At 38.2% G+C, this 15,838-nt stretch overlaps 1 protein-coding gene across 4 annotated transcripts in view; it reads left to right on the top strand.

The window, feature by feature from the left end:
- The window catches only part of plce1 (phospholipase C, epsilon 1), an 87,074-nt gene that overhangs the window by 34,509 nt on the left and 36,727 nt on the right, over positions 1-15,838 (top strand). For all 4 annotated transcript variants that reach the window (XM_044337090.1, XM_044337092.1, XM_044337093.1 and 1 more), the window contains 2 exons: positions 4,536-4,729; positions 5,145-5,284. In XM_044337090.1, coding sequence (XP_044193025.1) covers positions 4,536-4,729; positions 5,145-5,284 — 334 coding nt within the window. The remainder of the gene's footprint in view (positions 1-4,535; positions 4,730-5,144; positions 5,285-15,838) is intronic.

The following is a 15,838-nucleotide window of genomic DNA, read 5'->3' as shown; positions in this document are numbered from 1 at the left end:
CCGATTGTCAGTAACTTGAATGTCATAGCTTGTGTCTATATTGGTGGTTTGTGTATTAATGATTACGGTATTTTATTCTCTTTCAATTTATGAATGTACTTTATGGTAGGATAGTAGGATGGACTAGTAGGTAAAACTGTCCCGGAAGTGTCACAGATTTGATCCCTGTCCTTAAGAAATAACTTTCTGAATAGGACATGTCACCCGATCACATTGGACAGTTGGATCGTTGATGCCATTTCACAATGGCTGGACCTGAAGGTGAGGCGGGAAGCTGTCTGTCAAATTGAAAGGTAGAATTATAAAACCCGTTTTTGTTACAGCCTCCATTAGGTTAGACTAAGTGTTATGGAGGAACATTAGCTGTCAGTAGCTAACCTTGGTCATTGTCTCCTGCAGGGTTGTGAAATATTTATGCTTGGATGCAGTTGCTGTCCCCTATGGGCTACTGCAGGTAATTTGCTGAGTGGTTACTGGGGATATCTCTCTGGGTGACATTTTTAATCAGAAAAGAGCACCACGCAGCCAGCAGCACAAGAAAATGACCTCAAATCCTTAATCCCAAACAGTCGCCTCACCATTTTCTAAGTCTCCAACAGTGGGGAAATAAGAGCGTTTGTGCGGGATATTACAACCGAAATTACAACATCCACATGGAACGAATGTATGTAAGCAGCATATACAGTATTACACAGTAGGTAACACAAATGTATTATTTTTAGCTATCAATACACAGTAAGTGTGCCAAAGGTTGGGTGAGCTTTCCTATGGAAGCCCAGTTGAATTTGTCCAGAATGGCGCAAAACAATGATCACATAATTGGGATTATGTACTAAAATGTCTCAATCTGAAAGGGAAAAATAAATCCCTTTTTGTATTTGCACTGTACCTTATTTACAGTGTAGACATGTGCTTTGGATCACAAATGTAAATTTACATGTAACACTATATTATTGGTACATTGATTGGCAGAATTGACTTTGTCTACTTTATAAAATGTATAAAAAGTTACTGTAACTTACTGTAAGTTGAAAACGGGGATCTCTATTAGAGCAGCTGCCTCTAGCAGCCATAATTTACCCTCACTAAGCTTAAGCCATTAGTGTTTCCTGTAGACACTGTAACATGAGATACAAAGCTGTGTTAGTGGCAGCTGACTTATATATAGTTCTGCTAACTGGCTGAATGGAGAATAGTACTGTAACTTACTAGGAACACAAAGGCCATGTTGGTATTAGATAGCCTGACTGATGCTGGGACATTGCCCCCATTCCTAATGTGATTGTGCCTACATTAAACAGAGTACTTTCTGTCCTTCTGCCCACATGCCCTCATAACAGGGATCCTTGTTTGTACTGAAGTGGACAATTCCTCTGATTAATTGGATAATTACCTTTTGAAAGATGTTGAAACCTGTCAGTTGCTTGCCCACTCCCTCATTCAACACTTTCACTCACTCACTTGCTCCATTATGCCTTTTATTCTCTCCCTAACAAGAGTAACAAGAGTCCGTCCTTGTTATTTATGGATTCACTTGTCATGGGACATCTGTGAAACCTGAGAATCAGAAGATCGAACTTTTCTTTACATAAACAGTCAGTCAGTTTGGGTTTGTTTGATGTTTTTGACTGTAACTCTGACTATGCATTCATACACATACTACTGTGTGTATAATGTGTATGCTATTGTGATTTTGAAGCAAAGTCGGTCTGTATGTCCACGTGTTTGCCTGGAGTCTGAAGATAAGTTTGTTTTTGTGTGTGTATTGTGTGTGAAGACAGCTGCTCTGTGTCCATCAGAAGCAGCGCCACATTCCCTGCGGTGTCCTTTGTAGTCAGCCTCCCTTTTGCACACTTGTGTACACACACTCAGCTTTTTCTAGCTTCATTGGTTCACCTCTTTCAAACTCTATCTAAAATGAAATGTTTTTATATTGAGGAAGAGAAACTAACTCTAAGTAAGGAAAGTAAGTAAGGCAGCTGGAAAAAAAATAAAACAAAACTCATACCTTTTATGAATGGTGGGTCAACTTGGACTTTTTAATAGTCTAGTCAGTTTGTTAATTCACTAACATACCACAAAGGTTAATTTTCCACCTAATACACTAAGTGGGCTGGCTGTTTCTGCCTGAAAGAGCTGCTAGCCCTAAAGACAGTTAATTAATCTAGGATTAATTGTTTTGTTGTTCCTTAATGGCCTTCACACTGTTGTACACGACAGGAATAAATATCCAAGGGAAAACACTCAGTACTTGTCATTCTTTGCCACAATAACAAATTGTCATGTTTTTGGAGTTTTGGAACGGGGAAAATAAATCTTACATGGATTAAAAAAACACACAGCAAGATGGAATAACATCAGTAGATGAAAATAAGGCAGACGTTTATTAATGGTTCTTTTATTCAATTGAAAAATTTGAGCGTGCCACAAAACTGTCTGACTTGGAGCAAGACAGATTTGTGTCACTGAGGTCAGAAGTGGTTCTCGAGAAACAAATATATTATTAGCTGGTCCATCGTGGCTGACATTTACGACTGTTTTGAGCCACTTATTCCATTGATATTTCTGAAGCTTTGACATTCAGTGGTGAAATGTGTAAGCAACGTAAAAGCAGTATAAAAGCACCTCTATGCACAAATACTTTGAGTTTTATTTGTTTGTTACGGGAAAACAGAAAACCCAGCCTTAATCAACGGAAAACCTGCCTATCTAAATGCAGAGTAAATAATACAGGCATGAATGCTATGTATGACTAAAGCCAAGTCCACTTTTCTGCTTTCAGCTCTGTATAGAGATTTATTTGTTGACTGTGGAAAAATACATCGATGTAGACTTTACGTCTGTTCAGTGGACATGCACAGAGTCGAGATGCTGATAGAGAAAATGAGGTCTTTTACCAGAAATGTGAGTCTGAGGATTAGAAGAATGTTCTTGATAAGAAAAAGTCTTAGAAGCTTTTTAGTCTAAATGTGTTTAATTACAGTTATCTTTCTCCATCGTATTGTTGGAAGTTTGAGCTTTTAGTTAAGAGTGTGGCTGGAATGAGGGTCAATATTTCTGACATTGGCTTGTAACTGAAAAGGAGGTTATGTGTGTGTGTGTGTGTTTGTGTTCTTCTCCCGCTCTAAACGTGCTGGCTGGTATGTCTCTTTTCCCTCGGGATGGCTCAGATCTGACAACAGCTAAGCCTACACCCCATGCAGGAAACCCATCCCACTGAGACAACTAGTTGGCCATATTATGTGTGTTTATGTGTGTGCGCATATTGTGCCATGCCGCTGACAGCCAGCGAACAGGGCATTTTTTAAAGAATGAACACAGATTCACATATACTTAAATTGAGTATTTACTCCTTAAGCCTGGGTGACTGCCTCCTTCCTGGCAATATTATGAAGCAGTGTAGGAGGGCACCGTTACTGAGGATTACACCCGAGCAGTATTTTGTCATTAAACTTGTATTGTATTCATCCCCCACTCTGTCACCACTATTGATTTTGTCTGATTTTGTAATATCCATCCCTGCTAAAGGCATTAATGCCCACTTACAGTGCTGCAAACGTTGCCTTAATGGCCTTGCTCTGAAATTTATGCCAGAGGAGCCCGTCTGCAGGTTCACTCAAGGACAAGAACAAGTCAATCATTTCGGATAAGTGTTTCCTTTTATGTCAGATGGATTGTCTTCCAAGAAGAGTGCGAACTGAAAGACTTTTCTTTAAGGTGAAAATGTTCACTCAGTTAAAACTCTTCAGACAGCGACATCTCTTGCTTTTTCTTTGTCCTTCTTCTTTCTCTCTTTACCTTTGTCTGCTGCCTCCCACCTTCTTTTTCTCCATCTCTCCATTATTCCCCGTCTCTATATACCCACGTATCTGTCTGTCTCGCTCTGATGCTTTTTGTCTGGATCCCTTTACCATCTTTCCTCCTATTAGTTATGTGCCTCAGTAGTATTCCTCTCTATCAATTCTGTCTTTTCACTCTTTGATTTCTCTTCTGTCAAGAGGAAATTGCTTCGGAGAATGACCGCAGTAGAAAAGCTGATGACAGTGACCTCTGATTCAAATGTTATATAACAGTCTGAGAGGTGAAAAACAGCACCGGATGAAGTGAATTTTTTCCAGAAAGCTTTTGTGTCACTCTTTCATCTCACCTGTTAATGCAAACAAAAGTTGATAAAGCACTGGCAGCTTTACAACTTTATACTGTATACACTTGGTTTTATGGAACTACATACTGTGTGTATGCTGCTGGTAATTGTTGCAGACACTTTTTTTGAAAATAAAGCCTTTTTTTATATAAATGGTATTACAGCCTGTTACTTTTATTCACTCTCATTTTTCTCCATGTATACAGCATAGCCAGTATGAGGACACTGTCAACTTTTTTCCTTTCCACTAGAGAATCTAACTACAGGAAATATTTTTCACTGAGTGACTGTTGTAAAGTTGCCAACACAACATTGAGGACTTCTGAAAACTCTAGTGTTTCCGTTTTTGGTTCCCAGTAAGTGACACATTTGTTAATGACTTCCTTAACAGGTTACCCACTATGTGCAGAACATAGAGGAACTTGACCTGATTCATCCTGCGGAAAAGCTCCTGCTGTCTTGCCCTGGATGTGTCTGTCTCAGGGATTCTCACTGGCCATTACACACTGTCAGTGCCAGCCCACCCAGACTGGATCTGAACCCCTGCATCAATCCCCGGTGTTGTCATCCTTCTTATCCACCTAGGTTTGGCTCATTTTTTTGTTTGATATACTTACATATCCCCAGTCATGTTAAAAAAAACTACGATCATTTTTAGCAAAGATGTCGGTACTTGTCCATCATGTCATTGGTGCTAAAATAATTTATGTGAGTTCAAGAGATGCTGTGAATGTCTGTGTTACATAAAACACACAGACTATCAGGCTGAAAAAGACAGATTCACTCTTTGCAACAATCTTTAATAATGATGCTTAATGTAGGTAGATGGCAGTTGGAGATACAGACAACTGACTAGGATAATTAAGTGATCAATTCTGGTTATCTATTGACAGCAACGGCAGACAAATCCTTTCTGTAAATGACATTAGATGTGTAGATTTGTATCACAGCCAAACTTTTTTTTTTCCTCTCAGTTCCACATGTCTTTATTTATCTCTAGGTTTTTTCGTGCTTGTGGCCAACGAACAGTTTGTTCCCTGCTGACCGGAGCCCTACTAGAGGCCACAGCCGCTCTCGGTGCCCGCTCCGCTTTACTCTACCCTTTTCCCCAGAGCCCCAACAGCCATACTGTGCTGAAAGGTAGGTATTCTACTGTAGTGTGTGTGTGTGTGTGTGTGTGTGTGTGTGTGTGTGTGTGTGAAAAAGGTTTTGTTTATTTGTATGTTTGAGTGTGCAAACACATTTGTGCATTGACATTGCATTAATCTGACAAGGTCAGTTTCTACCTAAGTACCAACATGTTGGGAAAATTCATTAGTCCATTAGGCTGTTGGATCATTTAATCATTTAAGAAAAGATTTATCTAATGAGTCAGAGTCAAAATGGGAAAACATGATGGAACAACATGGAAATAGTCACGTCTCATCTTGTCTCATGCTGTTCATTTTCATCAGTGATTTCTCTTGGCACAAGTATCAGACTGAAGAGTTCTAACTATTCAGCTGCTTAACATGCAGTATTACTATCCCTAATGTAAAATATGTGTTCTAGGAATAGCATATAGCACAACTCATACATACAGTATATGAAAATCAACAGTTACATACTAGATATGTTCATATGCTCATATCCAGAGGAGCATTAAATCGGATGACCAGTGAAGGAGGGACTCTGGGCAGAGGGCCTGTATCTGTTTGATTCTGAGAAGAAAGGGTCTCACTATTCCCCTGTGGTCCACTGCTCCAGTCTTTTCTCTTCCTCAATGTTCTTTTCCCACATGGTTCCTTATCCGCAGCGGGTTTTGGGTCGGTAGGAGCACGTCTGTAGTTGATCTCAGTGGTTGCCCTTTCCTTCTTTCTTTTCTCTTTATTTCCTCTGCTGTCCTTTCTCTCTCATACCTTCCCTTCTCTCTCTGTCTCTTTCTCTCCACTCCATTCTCTAATTTAGACACACACACAATACTGAAGTGGTGTAAGACACGCAGGAAGAAGAAAAAAGCCTCCTTGCATCACAGGGTCCACAGAGCACTTATGCCCACAGCAGATTATGTCTTAACATCTGAACAGAGGTTATATGCACTTCAAACATGCTTGCGGTGCTCCTTTGAAAAGCTCAGCGCTTATAGCTTGATATTTTGAATCTATTTAACACACACATACCTAATATGCCACAGGGTAGAGCTCTTTGCACATTTGCAGCTAGCTCTGTCCCTTTGAAGTGTTGAGAATGACGTGTTTGGCATTAAAAGATAACTTGTGCAACTTATTTCCTTAATGGGACAAGAAAAACTAACAAATCATCGTCACACGTTTAGTATGTCACCTGTTTTTCTCACTTTCACTGCCTCTTTTTTTTTTTTTTTTGTTCTCTCTCACTCCCTAAATGACTTCATCATCCAACCAGTTCGGTTGTCGGTCAGTTGCTCAGCTGGTAACTGTCCGTCCACCTTCTCTACAATGATGTTACGTATGACTTAAATGTAAGCTGATCCTGACATTAATTTCCACTGGCTGTGGGCCAAGGGACAGGCTGTCTCTGGCAAGATCAAGGAGACACACACACACACACACACACATATACACACAAATAAACACACACACAAACTCTCTGTCTCTCGCTGTGACTTACTTTATTCATTATCAAAGTACTGTAATAACAAAAGTTGAATTTTGGTCAGACAAGTTAGATGCAAAACCATCCCCACACACACAATTACACACACACACACACACACACACACACACACACACAAATCATGCATATCTTCAACATGACACCGTGTTCTGTTCTAATGGTTGTTGCAGGAAACAGAATAGAGCCAGACACGTGCACACATTGCAGTTTAGAGGTCTTGGCAGGAATATGATTTAATAGGCACACACACACACACACACACACATGCACGTACACACATGTTTGGAGACTCCCTGTCTGACTTTCTCTGTCTCTCTTACCTAGTTCTGTACCACAGCTGTATAGATATTGAAACATGAAAGCATGAAATTACCCTTTAAGACTTTAAGACTAGCCAAATTGTTGTTTTTTTTTAAAAAAGTTATCTATTTCTGATCTGCCTATCACAGACAGGAATACCACGGACGTGGCTTGTTTCATTTGAGTTATTTGACATTTAGTGTTATCAGAAAGCAGTATCTGTCTCCAGAGAGGATGATGTCGCTGTAACAGGGAGGCATAGCGTACTTTTGCTCTTTTATATGGTTTGATTCACTTAATAAACTAAAAGGAAGGATCAACTCATGTTAACGTTGTAAATCAACAGATTATTACAGAAGAATACGATGCTGAGTTGGAAAGAGTCGAATAAAAGAGTGGCTTCAGAAAAATAACGTCGCTTTTGAGCAAGGCACTCACTACTCCAGCTGAGTGGGAATATGTTTTCAGAAGACACGGTTTACGAGGGTAATGTAATTATCGGATGTCATAGAAGACATTTAATTATCCTGAAACTTGGGGCAGGTCTTGCTTAAGTGTGGATAGTGTTACTGTAGTTATTTCTTTCTTACCATTTATGGTATTGTTTCTCTGTTCAGTGTTTCAACATGACAAACTACCCTTATTCTCTCAAGTTTCATTTAAAGAAAAGGCTTTTTCTGAATCAAAATTGTTTAATTTGGTTAAAAATGAGCATGCTTTTAAATGTAGTAAATCTGAAAATTTGCCAGCACCCTTGAAAAATTTGAAAATTAGTCTCTATGTACTAAGTGAACAATGTTCATTTGAATCCAGGATGTTCCTTTTCAGTCCAGTCTTTTCACTTTTTTGCCAGTTTGTGCTGGTTTTTCATACAGGAGCTAGGTGGGAATTTTAACACACACAATCGACTGGGTTTGAAATGGACATGGAGCTTTAGAAGGAAAGTCTTTCCACCACTCTCTGGTGAAGTGACCCACCTCTCCTGGAAATCGAAGGATTTTGTTTTTTATCCTCTGTGCTGAGGGTCATCTTGTCACCTCTATAGAAAGGCTTTTCGGTTCTCTGTCTATACATTTCCTCTCCTCCTTTCTTTTTGCCTTCATCCTCCTCCTGAAATTGAATTCGCACCTGTTGTGTGAGAGAAAAAAAGAGAATGAAATCTACCTTTTTCTTGCTCTTATTATTTTATTCAAGGGGGGTCTCTGTATCTGTATCTTTAATCTCAAGGCTAATTTTTATTATTTTCCCTACCAGCTATTCTTATTGATATTCTTGCACTACTATTACTAATATATATTTGATATGACTCTAAGCCATTTTATTTATTTATTAATTGTAAGGTTTATTGGATCAGCACCAGCCTTACATATAATAGCTCTTTTTTAACCACATTAAAATCTTTTCTGTATCCTGATGGCAGTTACATGTCACTGGTAGAATCTCTGATTGATTTATGTGTAAAGGATTAAGTATTGAATAGTAAATGTGGTGTTGTTGACCGCTGTCATTTCTAAGAACAGATGTTACATCTCATAAATGCTTGTTATTGTGAACAATATATCTTATTTCTGAATTAAACAAGGCAAAAAACAATTATATTTAATCATTCTCTGTGTAATTCTAATTGTTAGTATCTTTACACTATATATATTTAATGGAGCAGTGCAAGTAAGAATTCATTATTTACCAGATAAATGTTGAATAATTATGAGCTAGTTTTCTCATATTTATGAGATGCTGAATCATATTTACAAAATATAGAAGACCAAAAATATGAGAAAACTGTCAATATTTCCTACCCTAATAAGGTATTGATTTTAGATGTGGAGTAGTGATACGGAGGGTTGAAGTACAACTGAGCAAACTCGATCAGTGGCTCTGGCCCGAATGCTTTCAAGGATTACCAGGATAATCGCCCGGCCTGCCTTGGTGTATTCTTAGAGGTCTAATGTGAGTGGTGAGAGGAGGAATGTTTTTCTAGACCTTCTCAACATGCCTCATCCACTGTAATGATTTGAAAGCATATTTGCATCCCGTGAAGTATGTGAATGACTTATGATCTCGCTGTCATTTGGTTTTAGTGGCAGGTCAGGAGGAGCCTTTTGGAGATGATGAATTATATTTTACAGGTTGAGCTGTCACAGGTCTGGGTCAGTGTGACAGCCTTTTGTTGTGAGGGTAAACTATTGACACCTGTAAACACAAATACTGGTGTTGGGGAAAAAAAATGTCAAGTGGGTAAGACAAAGAAAAGGTCAAGGTGTGTGTGTGTGCTGCTTAAACACAGGGGTAGAGATACTGAGAAACAGAGAGACCATAAATCATTACCCAATGTGTCGGGTAATTAGAAGCAGTTGTTTTTGTTTCACGGAGCTTGTCTTTAAGAAACGTGCAAAGCCGGATGCCTGCCCAGTCAATGTCAGCTCAAGTGATGTTGATGTTCGAAGCTTTGAGAGGAGCAGTTTTCACTAAAGCACAGTGTGTGTGTGCGTGTGTGTGTGTGAAAATGCATATGTATGTTTTGTGAAGACATAGGCATGGTCATTAATGTGATTGTGTGTGTGTTTATTTTTTTATATCTTATGTTTTTGCATCTGTCTTATTTGTATGTGTATTCATTTGAGTTTACATGTGCGTTCATATTATCTCGCTTTCATTTGCATGCGATCATGCCAATGCGAACACTGTGGCTTTCGTGTATAGACATATTAGGTATTGCGGGACTAAATCTTATTTACATATCATTTTAGTTTTATGAACCACAGTCTTAAGCAACTTTAATAACACTTCACTTCCAAATAAGGTCAGTGAGGTTCACCTCACTGCAGCTGTTACAATCTAAGAAGAAACCAAAACATCATATTCATTTATTCACTCATGTATTAGGTTATCTAACATATTCTTTTTTTGCAGTATTGATCTGATGATGAAGAGGTCAAAGTTGCAATGTGCAAAAAAAAAAAAAAAAATACAACTACAAAAATACAACAAAATTGAAGAAACTGTGCCAAAAGTTTTCTTATTTTGGCATTAAATCTGTCACAGTCAAACTATACACATTTGTAGTCATTTAAGTACAAAGAAACACTCAGCTGAAGACCACTGGGATTCAGCCATATTCTTGTGAAATATAAATGAGAGTAGTTTGAGTGTTTTTTTTTCTTGAGCTCATTTCCTTTATAGCACAATTTACTGCACTACTGAAAAGGAAGTAGGCTGCCATCCTTCCAGCTCAATATTGGCGTTTCTTTTCTTTTTCTTCCTTCTTTCTTTTTCTGTCTTCCTCTCAGTCATCATTGTACATTGTGTTGCCTGCCAGCATTTAAGACCCATTGACAGCAGATGTGGTGGGGAATCATAGTGAAGGGAAGTCTCAAGGATTACATATTGTTTAGACGGCCATAGAATTGCTAAAAATACACATATGTGAAAGTTCTTAGACTGAATTGCAGCATTTGTTTTTACTGGTGAGAAATATAAATGTTTTGTACACACCTGATAGTACTAAAAGTAACAGTATGTACTATATAAATAAACCCTGTTTATGTTGTAAACATCAGTTTTAGTCAGTTTACTCGTATAGTTGATTTAGTTTTGTGACAATACAGCGTTTAATTGCCCTCCGCTAAAAACTACATTAAAACTGTTTGAAAGTTTATTTTTAAATATGTAATTATTTCTACTCTGTGCTTAGTATGCAGGGCGACCTGTTTTATCCAAAGTAGAGTACATCTTTACACAGGTTAACAATTATTTCCATCAATCTGTCAGTAATGTTTTTAGTTATTTGTTATTATTATACATGTCCAATTCTCCAGAGCCCAAAGTGACGTCCTCAAATTGCTTCTCTTGTCGGATCCAACAGTCCAAAACCCGTACCAAAACATTCAATTTAAAATGATTTGAAACAGAGAAGCAGCAAATCCGACATCTGACGATGTGGAACCAGAGAATGTCAGAAGTTTTATGATGAATGACTTAAAAATGATGAAAATTGTTGATTACATGGTCGAGAGAGAGAGAGACAGAAAGATGGAAATGTTTTCGGATGTATTGTTATCCCTTGTTAGTTGTTTCTATAGTCTGTATGAGTGTATGAATTATGACTCTTTGTGTATGTGTGTTTGTGGAGTGGGATGGTCTGGTTGGTCTATCTCTAACACATGGTTGTGAACTATGTATAGTGTCAGGGAAGAGTGGGCGGGAGGTAGAGAGAGAGAGAGAGAGAGAGAGGAGTAGTGAATGTAGTCAAGAGAAAGAACATGTGAAGAGTGTTTGCTGAAGAGGGCGAGAGAGAGAGAAGAGAAAGACAGCCAAGTGAACGAAAGAGAGCAAAAGACAGAGATACAGTGCGAATTGGAGAGAGTTCAAGTTGGAAATGGAGTAAGGGAGAGAGAAATAGAGCAGAGAGAAAGAGAGAGAGAGAGAGAGAGCAGCTGCAGGAGAGACAAGACCGGCGGCTCAAATGTGGACAAGTGTACCTCGTTCACCTCGGCACTGAACTGTCAGTGTGGGAGGCAGAGTGGCCAGCTGTATCTAGCAACCATGAAGCACTCTAACAGAATGGACTTCAAGCTGATCAGTGAGTAGAGGAAATGTGAGTTACTTTACAGTGTGGCTGCAGGTCTCTTCACACAGCAGCAACAGTTTTTATTACCGCACATGTACATGTGTTTTATATTTTCTCCAAAAAAAAAAAACCTACTTTAAAGTTGTGTCTTTATTATGGAGCCACCCAAGGGTCACGGAGAGCTTTTTTTTTTTTTTTTTGTGTTCCCTTGCAATATGTTTTGCATTACCTCACAATATTCTGCGTTCCCTCACGATATGTTTTGCTTTGTCTTGCAATAAATTTCGCGTTCTCTTGCAATACTTTTGCGTTACCTTGCAATACTTTTCTTCTTCCATTCCTTCTGATCCATATGTCTATTTCCACTCAGCTGCTCTAGCGCGACACCCCAGTATGGATCAACTCATTGAATTTTTACTTTGAACTGGGCATGCTCATATAGCACTACTGCTCAACAGACATAGTTATGTAATTAGTGAAAGTGAACTTATACGAATTCCAGAAGAAAGCAGTATGGTAATCTGCAGGATGCTGTCGGTTTCATTCGCAACCAGTTACCGTACTCAGGAAAAGTACACAGATACAGATGGATGTATTCTAAATGTAGAGAGTATATGGCCCAAGAGTAAGAAAAGAGGATGTCCATTTGATTATGAAAGAGATGGATCCCAGAGGGATTTCACTGAGGAAAAGGAGACGTCTATAATAGACATATGGCTCAGAAGGAATGGAAGAAGAAAAGTATTGCGAGGTAATGCAAAAGTGTCGCGAGAGAGCACAAAATTTATTGTGACAGAATGCAAAAGCATTGCAAGAGAAATAAATTATAGCGAAGTTAATGCAAAACATATTGCGTAGTAATGCGAAAAAAAAAATCTCGCCGTGACCCTTGGGGGGGCTCCGTACTTTATGTATATGTTAATAGGAACTATTTTCTTCATTGTGGTCAGGACAGGAGCCTCAGTTGATTAAAAAAGGAGTACTTATACCATGTCTTTACGTGGTAAGCAACTAACCTGATTATTAATTATTTGCGAGGTGTTGTAGGAAAATGTTGCTGATCTTGCCTATATAAATCTTTGTTTAAGTTTTAGATTTATTTCATGTCTATTGGTCCTTAGTTTTGTGCTTTATTATTTAAGTTTCATTATACAGTAAGTCATCTTGAAAACTGAAGAATCCTGTTTTGTGGAATATCTACAGTTATGTGTGTTGCCATTTCTGTTTTTGCTCTCTTATTGGTGCCAAATGCAGGGTTGCAGTTTCCAGAGTGTGTCTGAACTCTCTTGGCAGGTGTTTTTAGTGTTTGATTTGTACTTTAAAGTGCTATTGTATCTTCTTCAATTCTGTTTCATTTATGTCTTTCAATACAGATTTTATATGATGTTATTGTTACCTCCACCTATTTTTTGCGGTGAGGAAGGTTTTAATATTGCTTTTCTGACTGGCAAATAAGCACATACCTCAAAGAGCATGACTCACGTTTTTTGTGTTACGTTATTGAAGTTAAGGTGCTCTTTGGTTTCTTCTGCTTTTTTGTGGTTTCCTTTATATTTTGCAAGATCTTCTTAACTGGTACATTCAAAACACATTATACACCAACCCACTGAAATCACCTGTAACCAAAATAAAACTACAGGGGGCAACAGCAAACATTGCAATTCATTTGAAAAAGTTGGCGATTTATAAATACGAAATACGTGATGCAGCACTGTGACTGTGCACTGTGAGTGTTTCATACCAGAAACCTGACTGCATGACAGTCAAGAATTTCAGAGTCTCTGGATAACTTCACATTTAATTGACCCTAAAAAAAAATGAATGCCACAAGGCTATGGATATGTTTTGACTCTGAGGATACAGTAACACACTTTACAATTAAAAACAAAACCACCGAAAATACCCATGTGTTCTACCTAATTTGTATCAAGTCATGGTGAAGTTACCCAGAGACAGTGAACTCACTTGGTAAAGGCTTTCTTTTTTGCATAGTGTTTGCCAGTGCAAATTAACTGGGCCACATTCGCAGTATAGTTTGATCATTTGCTTTACACATAAAGAGAATAGTGTTCAGCAAAGATTTTGGACTGCATGCCTTTATGGGATTTTGTTTTAAATCTTCAAAAGTACATTTATATGACTGAATTTGGTTCTATTTCCAGAATTTGCTCTATTTGGTCTGTGGTTTCCTAACAGAGACTTTTGCTTGATCGGTCTGAACTTCTTATCTTCATCCTGTTTTTTTGTCATAGTCCTCCTCCTTCTTATGTAGAAAGGTCAAAAGAACCTTAATGTTATATTTATGTCTGCACATGGTTCCTTGTGTGTGTGTGTGCAAGAGTGTGCATGTCTGATCCAAGAGGGAAACTCCCTGTGATAGCTCAGCAGTCAGATCAATGTTTATTGCTTCTGCTGCTGCTGTGTGTTTGGCTGCGTCTGTGTATTATGAGTTTGTTTGTTGCTGTGCATGGGTACACAGTGTCTACACTTGAGTCTGTTTACTAGTAGTTGTTGATTTATATCCACAAGGGCGTGTACAGTATGTGAGTTTAAGTGGATGTACTTTGACGTGCATTTGTATGTGTGTCAAGGACTAGGTAGTACCTTGACAGACCAACACTTAAAGCAAGAAACTATTGTTTTACTGTTGTCTAAAGCAACATTTCTACAGCAGATGCTGCAGTTTGGCTGGAGGTAGGAATTATGTTATCTAAAAAACGGTGGACGTTTTTGACTTATATTTCCTGAACATTTTCCACAGTGATATTAAGTAACCAATCTAAATGTGTTCCAGAGTTTCAAGTTTAGTGATGGTTACACTAGAGTGTATCAAGTTTGAGATGATATTGATATTGATGATAATGATTAGATAATATTGTTGTTTAGGACAGTTTTGTCAATATTTGTGGACTCTCTATGTTGTAGGATAAGTAAAATATGCAAGTGTCTTTATTATCTTAAATTGGCTGTGAGATCTCTGAGGAAACTAAGTAATCCATTTATTGTCTTTATAATCTCTCTATGGCAGAAGTGTAATGTTTAGGATGTTGTGTACGACTATATTTATAGGTTCAAAAGGCAAATTTTTAACAGTCCTTTGACTCGGGCTGTTTGTGCTGCACCTGTTTGAGTGCCCTACATACTCTAGGGGGAAGTTGTCATCAGCTCTAAACGTGTCTGCACTTTGTAAGAACAGCGTGCGCACGTATACATGCACTTGGCTGGCGAAGAAAGACAGCCTGGTCTTTCTCCCCTTTGCTTGGTATGAATAACTCGTGATTCAAATAACAACCCCGGTATCGAAAAACCTTTGCCCATTTTGTTTCATATTGATTTTTCAGTACTTGACCATGAGTCAGTTATTGGTCGACTTAGAATGATTCATATTACACAGATATCTGACTGAATAAGACTCTTCACATATTGATTTGGTTCTGGCATCAGGAGAACCCCTTGAACGTTTGATTTTGTTATACCTGTAATATGCAAATCATGATGAATGATATGATAATTATGGATGTGGAGGAAGTGGATGACAACTGAGGTAAGTTTGCTCTTGATCTTATTAGAGGTGTGGCAAAACAATCTGATTATGACATTAACTAAGTGTTTGTGTTGTTTTTCATTTTCAGACATAAAATGTATGATTTTATGAACCATATGGTTGCAGATATCAGTTTAAAGGCTAAAGATAAAGTACTCAACATTTACATTCATATAGTGTGAAATGGCAGACTTTCAGAATATTAAACAAGCTGCACTAAACCTCTGAATATTAGCCCCAGTTGAGTCTAAGTCCTTTTTTCAGACAGAAAAAATATTTCATCACACATGAAATACTGAAACGTACATGCACTCACACATTTTCTGTCTGTCTTAATGGCATACTATTTGTTACAGCAGAAATGCCACGAAAACGGTTAAAAAGGATGTTCAGCCAATCTACTTTGTTCGCCACCACATTTAGAAAAGAATCCATTTACATGCATACACACCCGCAGGGTATTTGTATTCAGCATGCATTACAGATGAGTAAACCCATGCATAAAAATCACAGGGACACTCATGGTCAATTAGTCCAGGTTCATGTTCTGTCAGTCTCACAGTAGGAGTGCTGCATGTTCGCTATTATTCATTAGTGTTTCTCAAACTCGTGTTCAGAATCCATAACGGGTCAGGGGCCTTTTTAT

Source organism: Thunnus albacares, chromosome 20 (assembly GCF_914725855.1).
Source record: "Thunnus albacares chromosome 20, fThuAlb1.1, whole genome shotgun sequence".
Classification (NCBI taxonomy): Eukaryota; Metazoa; Chordata; class Actinopteri; order Scombriformes; family Scombridae; genus Thunnus; species Thunnus albacares.
Note: the sequence above shows the minus strand (reverse complement) of the source record. Positions and strands in the feature narration are given on the sequence as shown.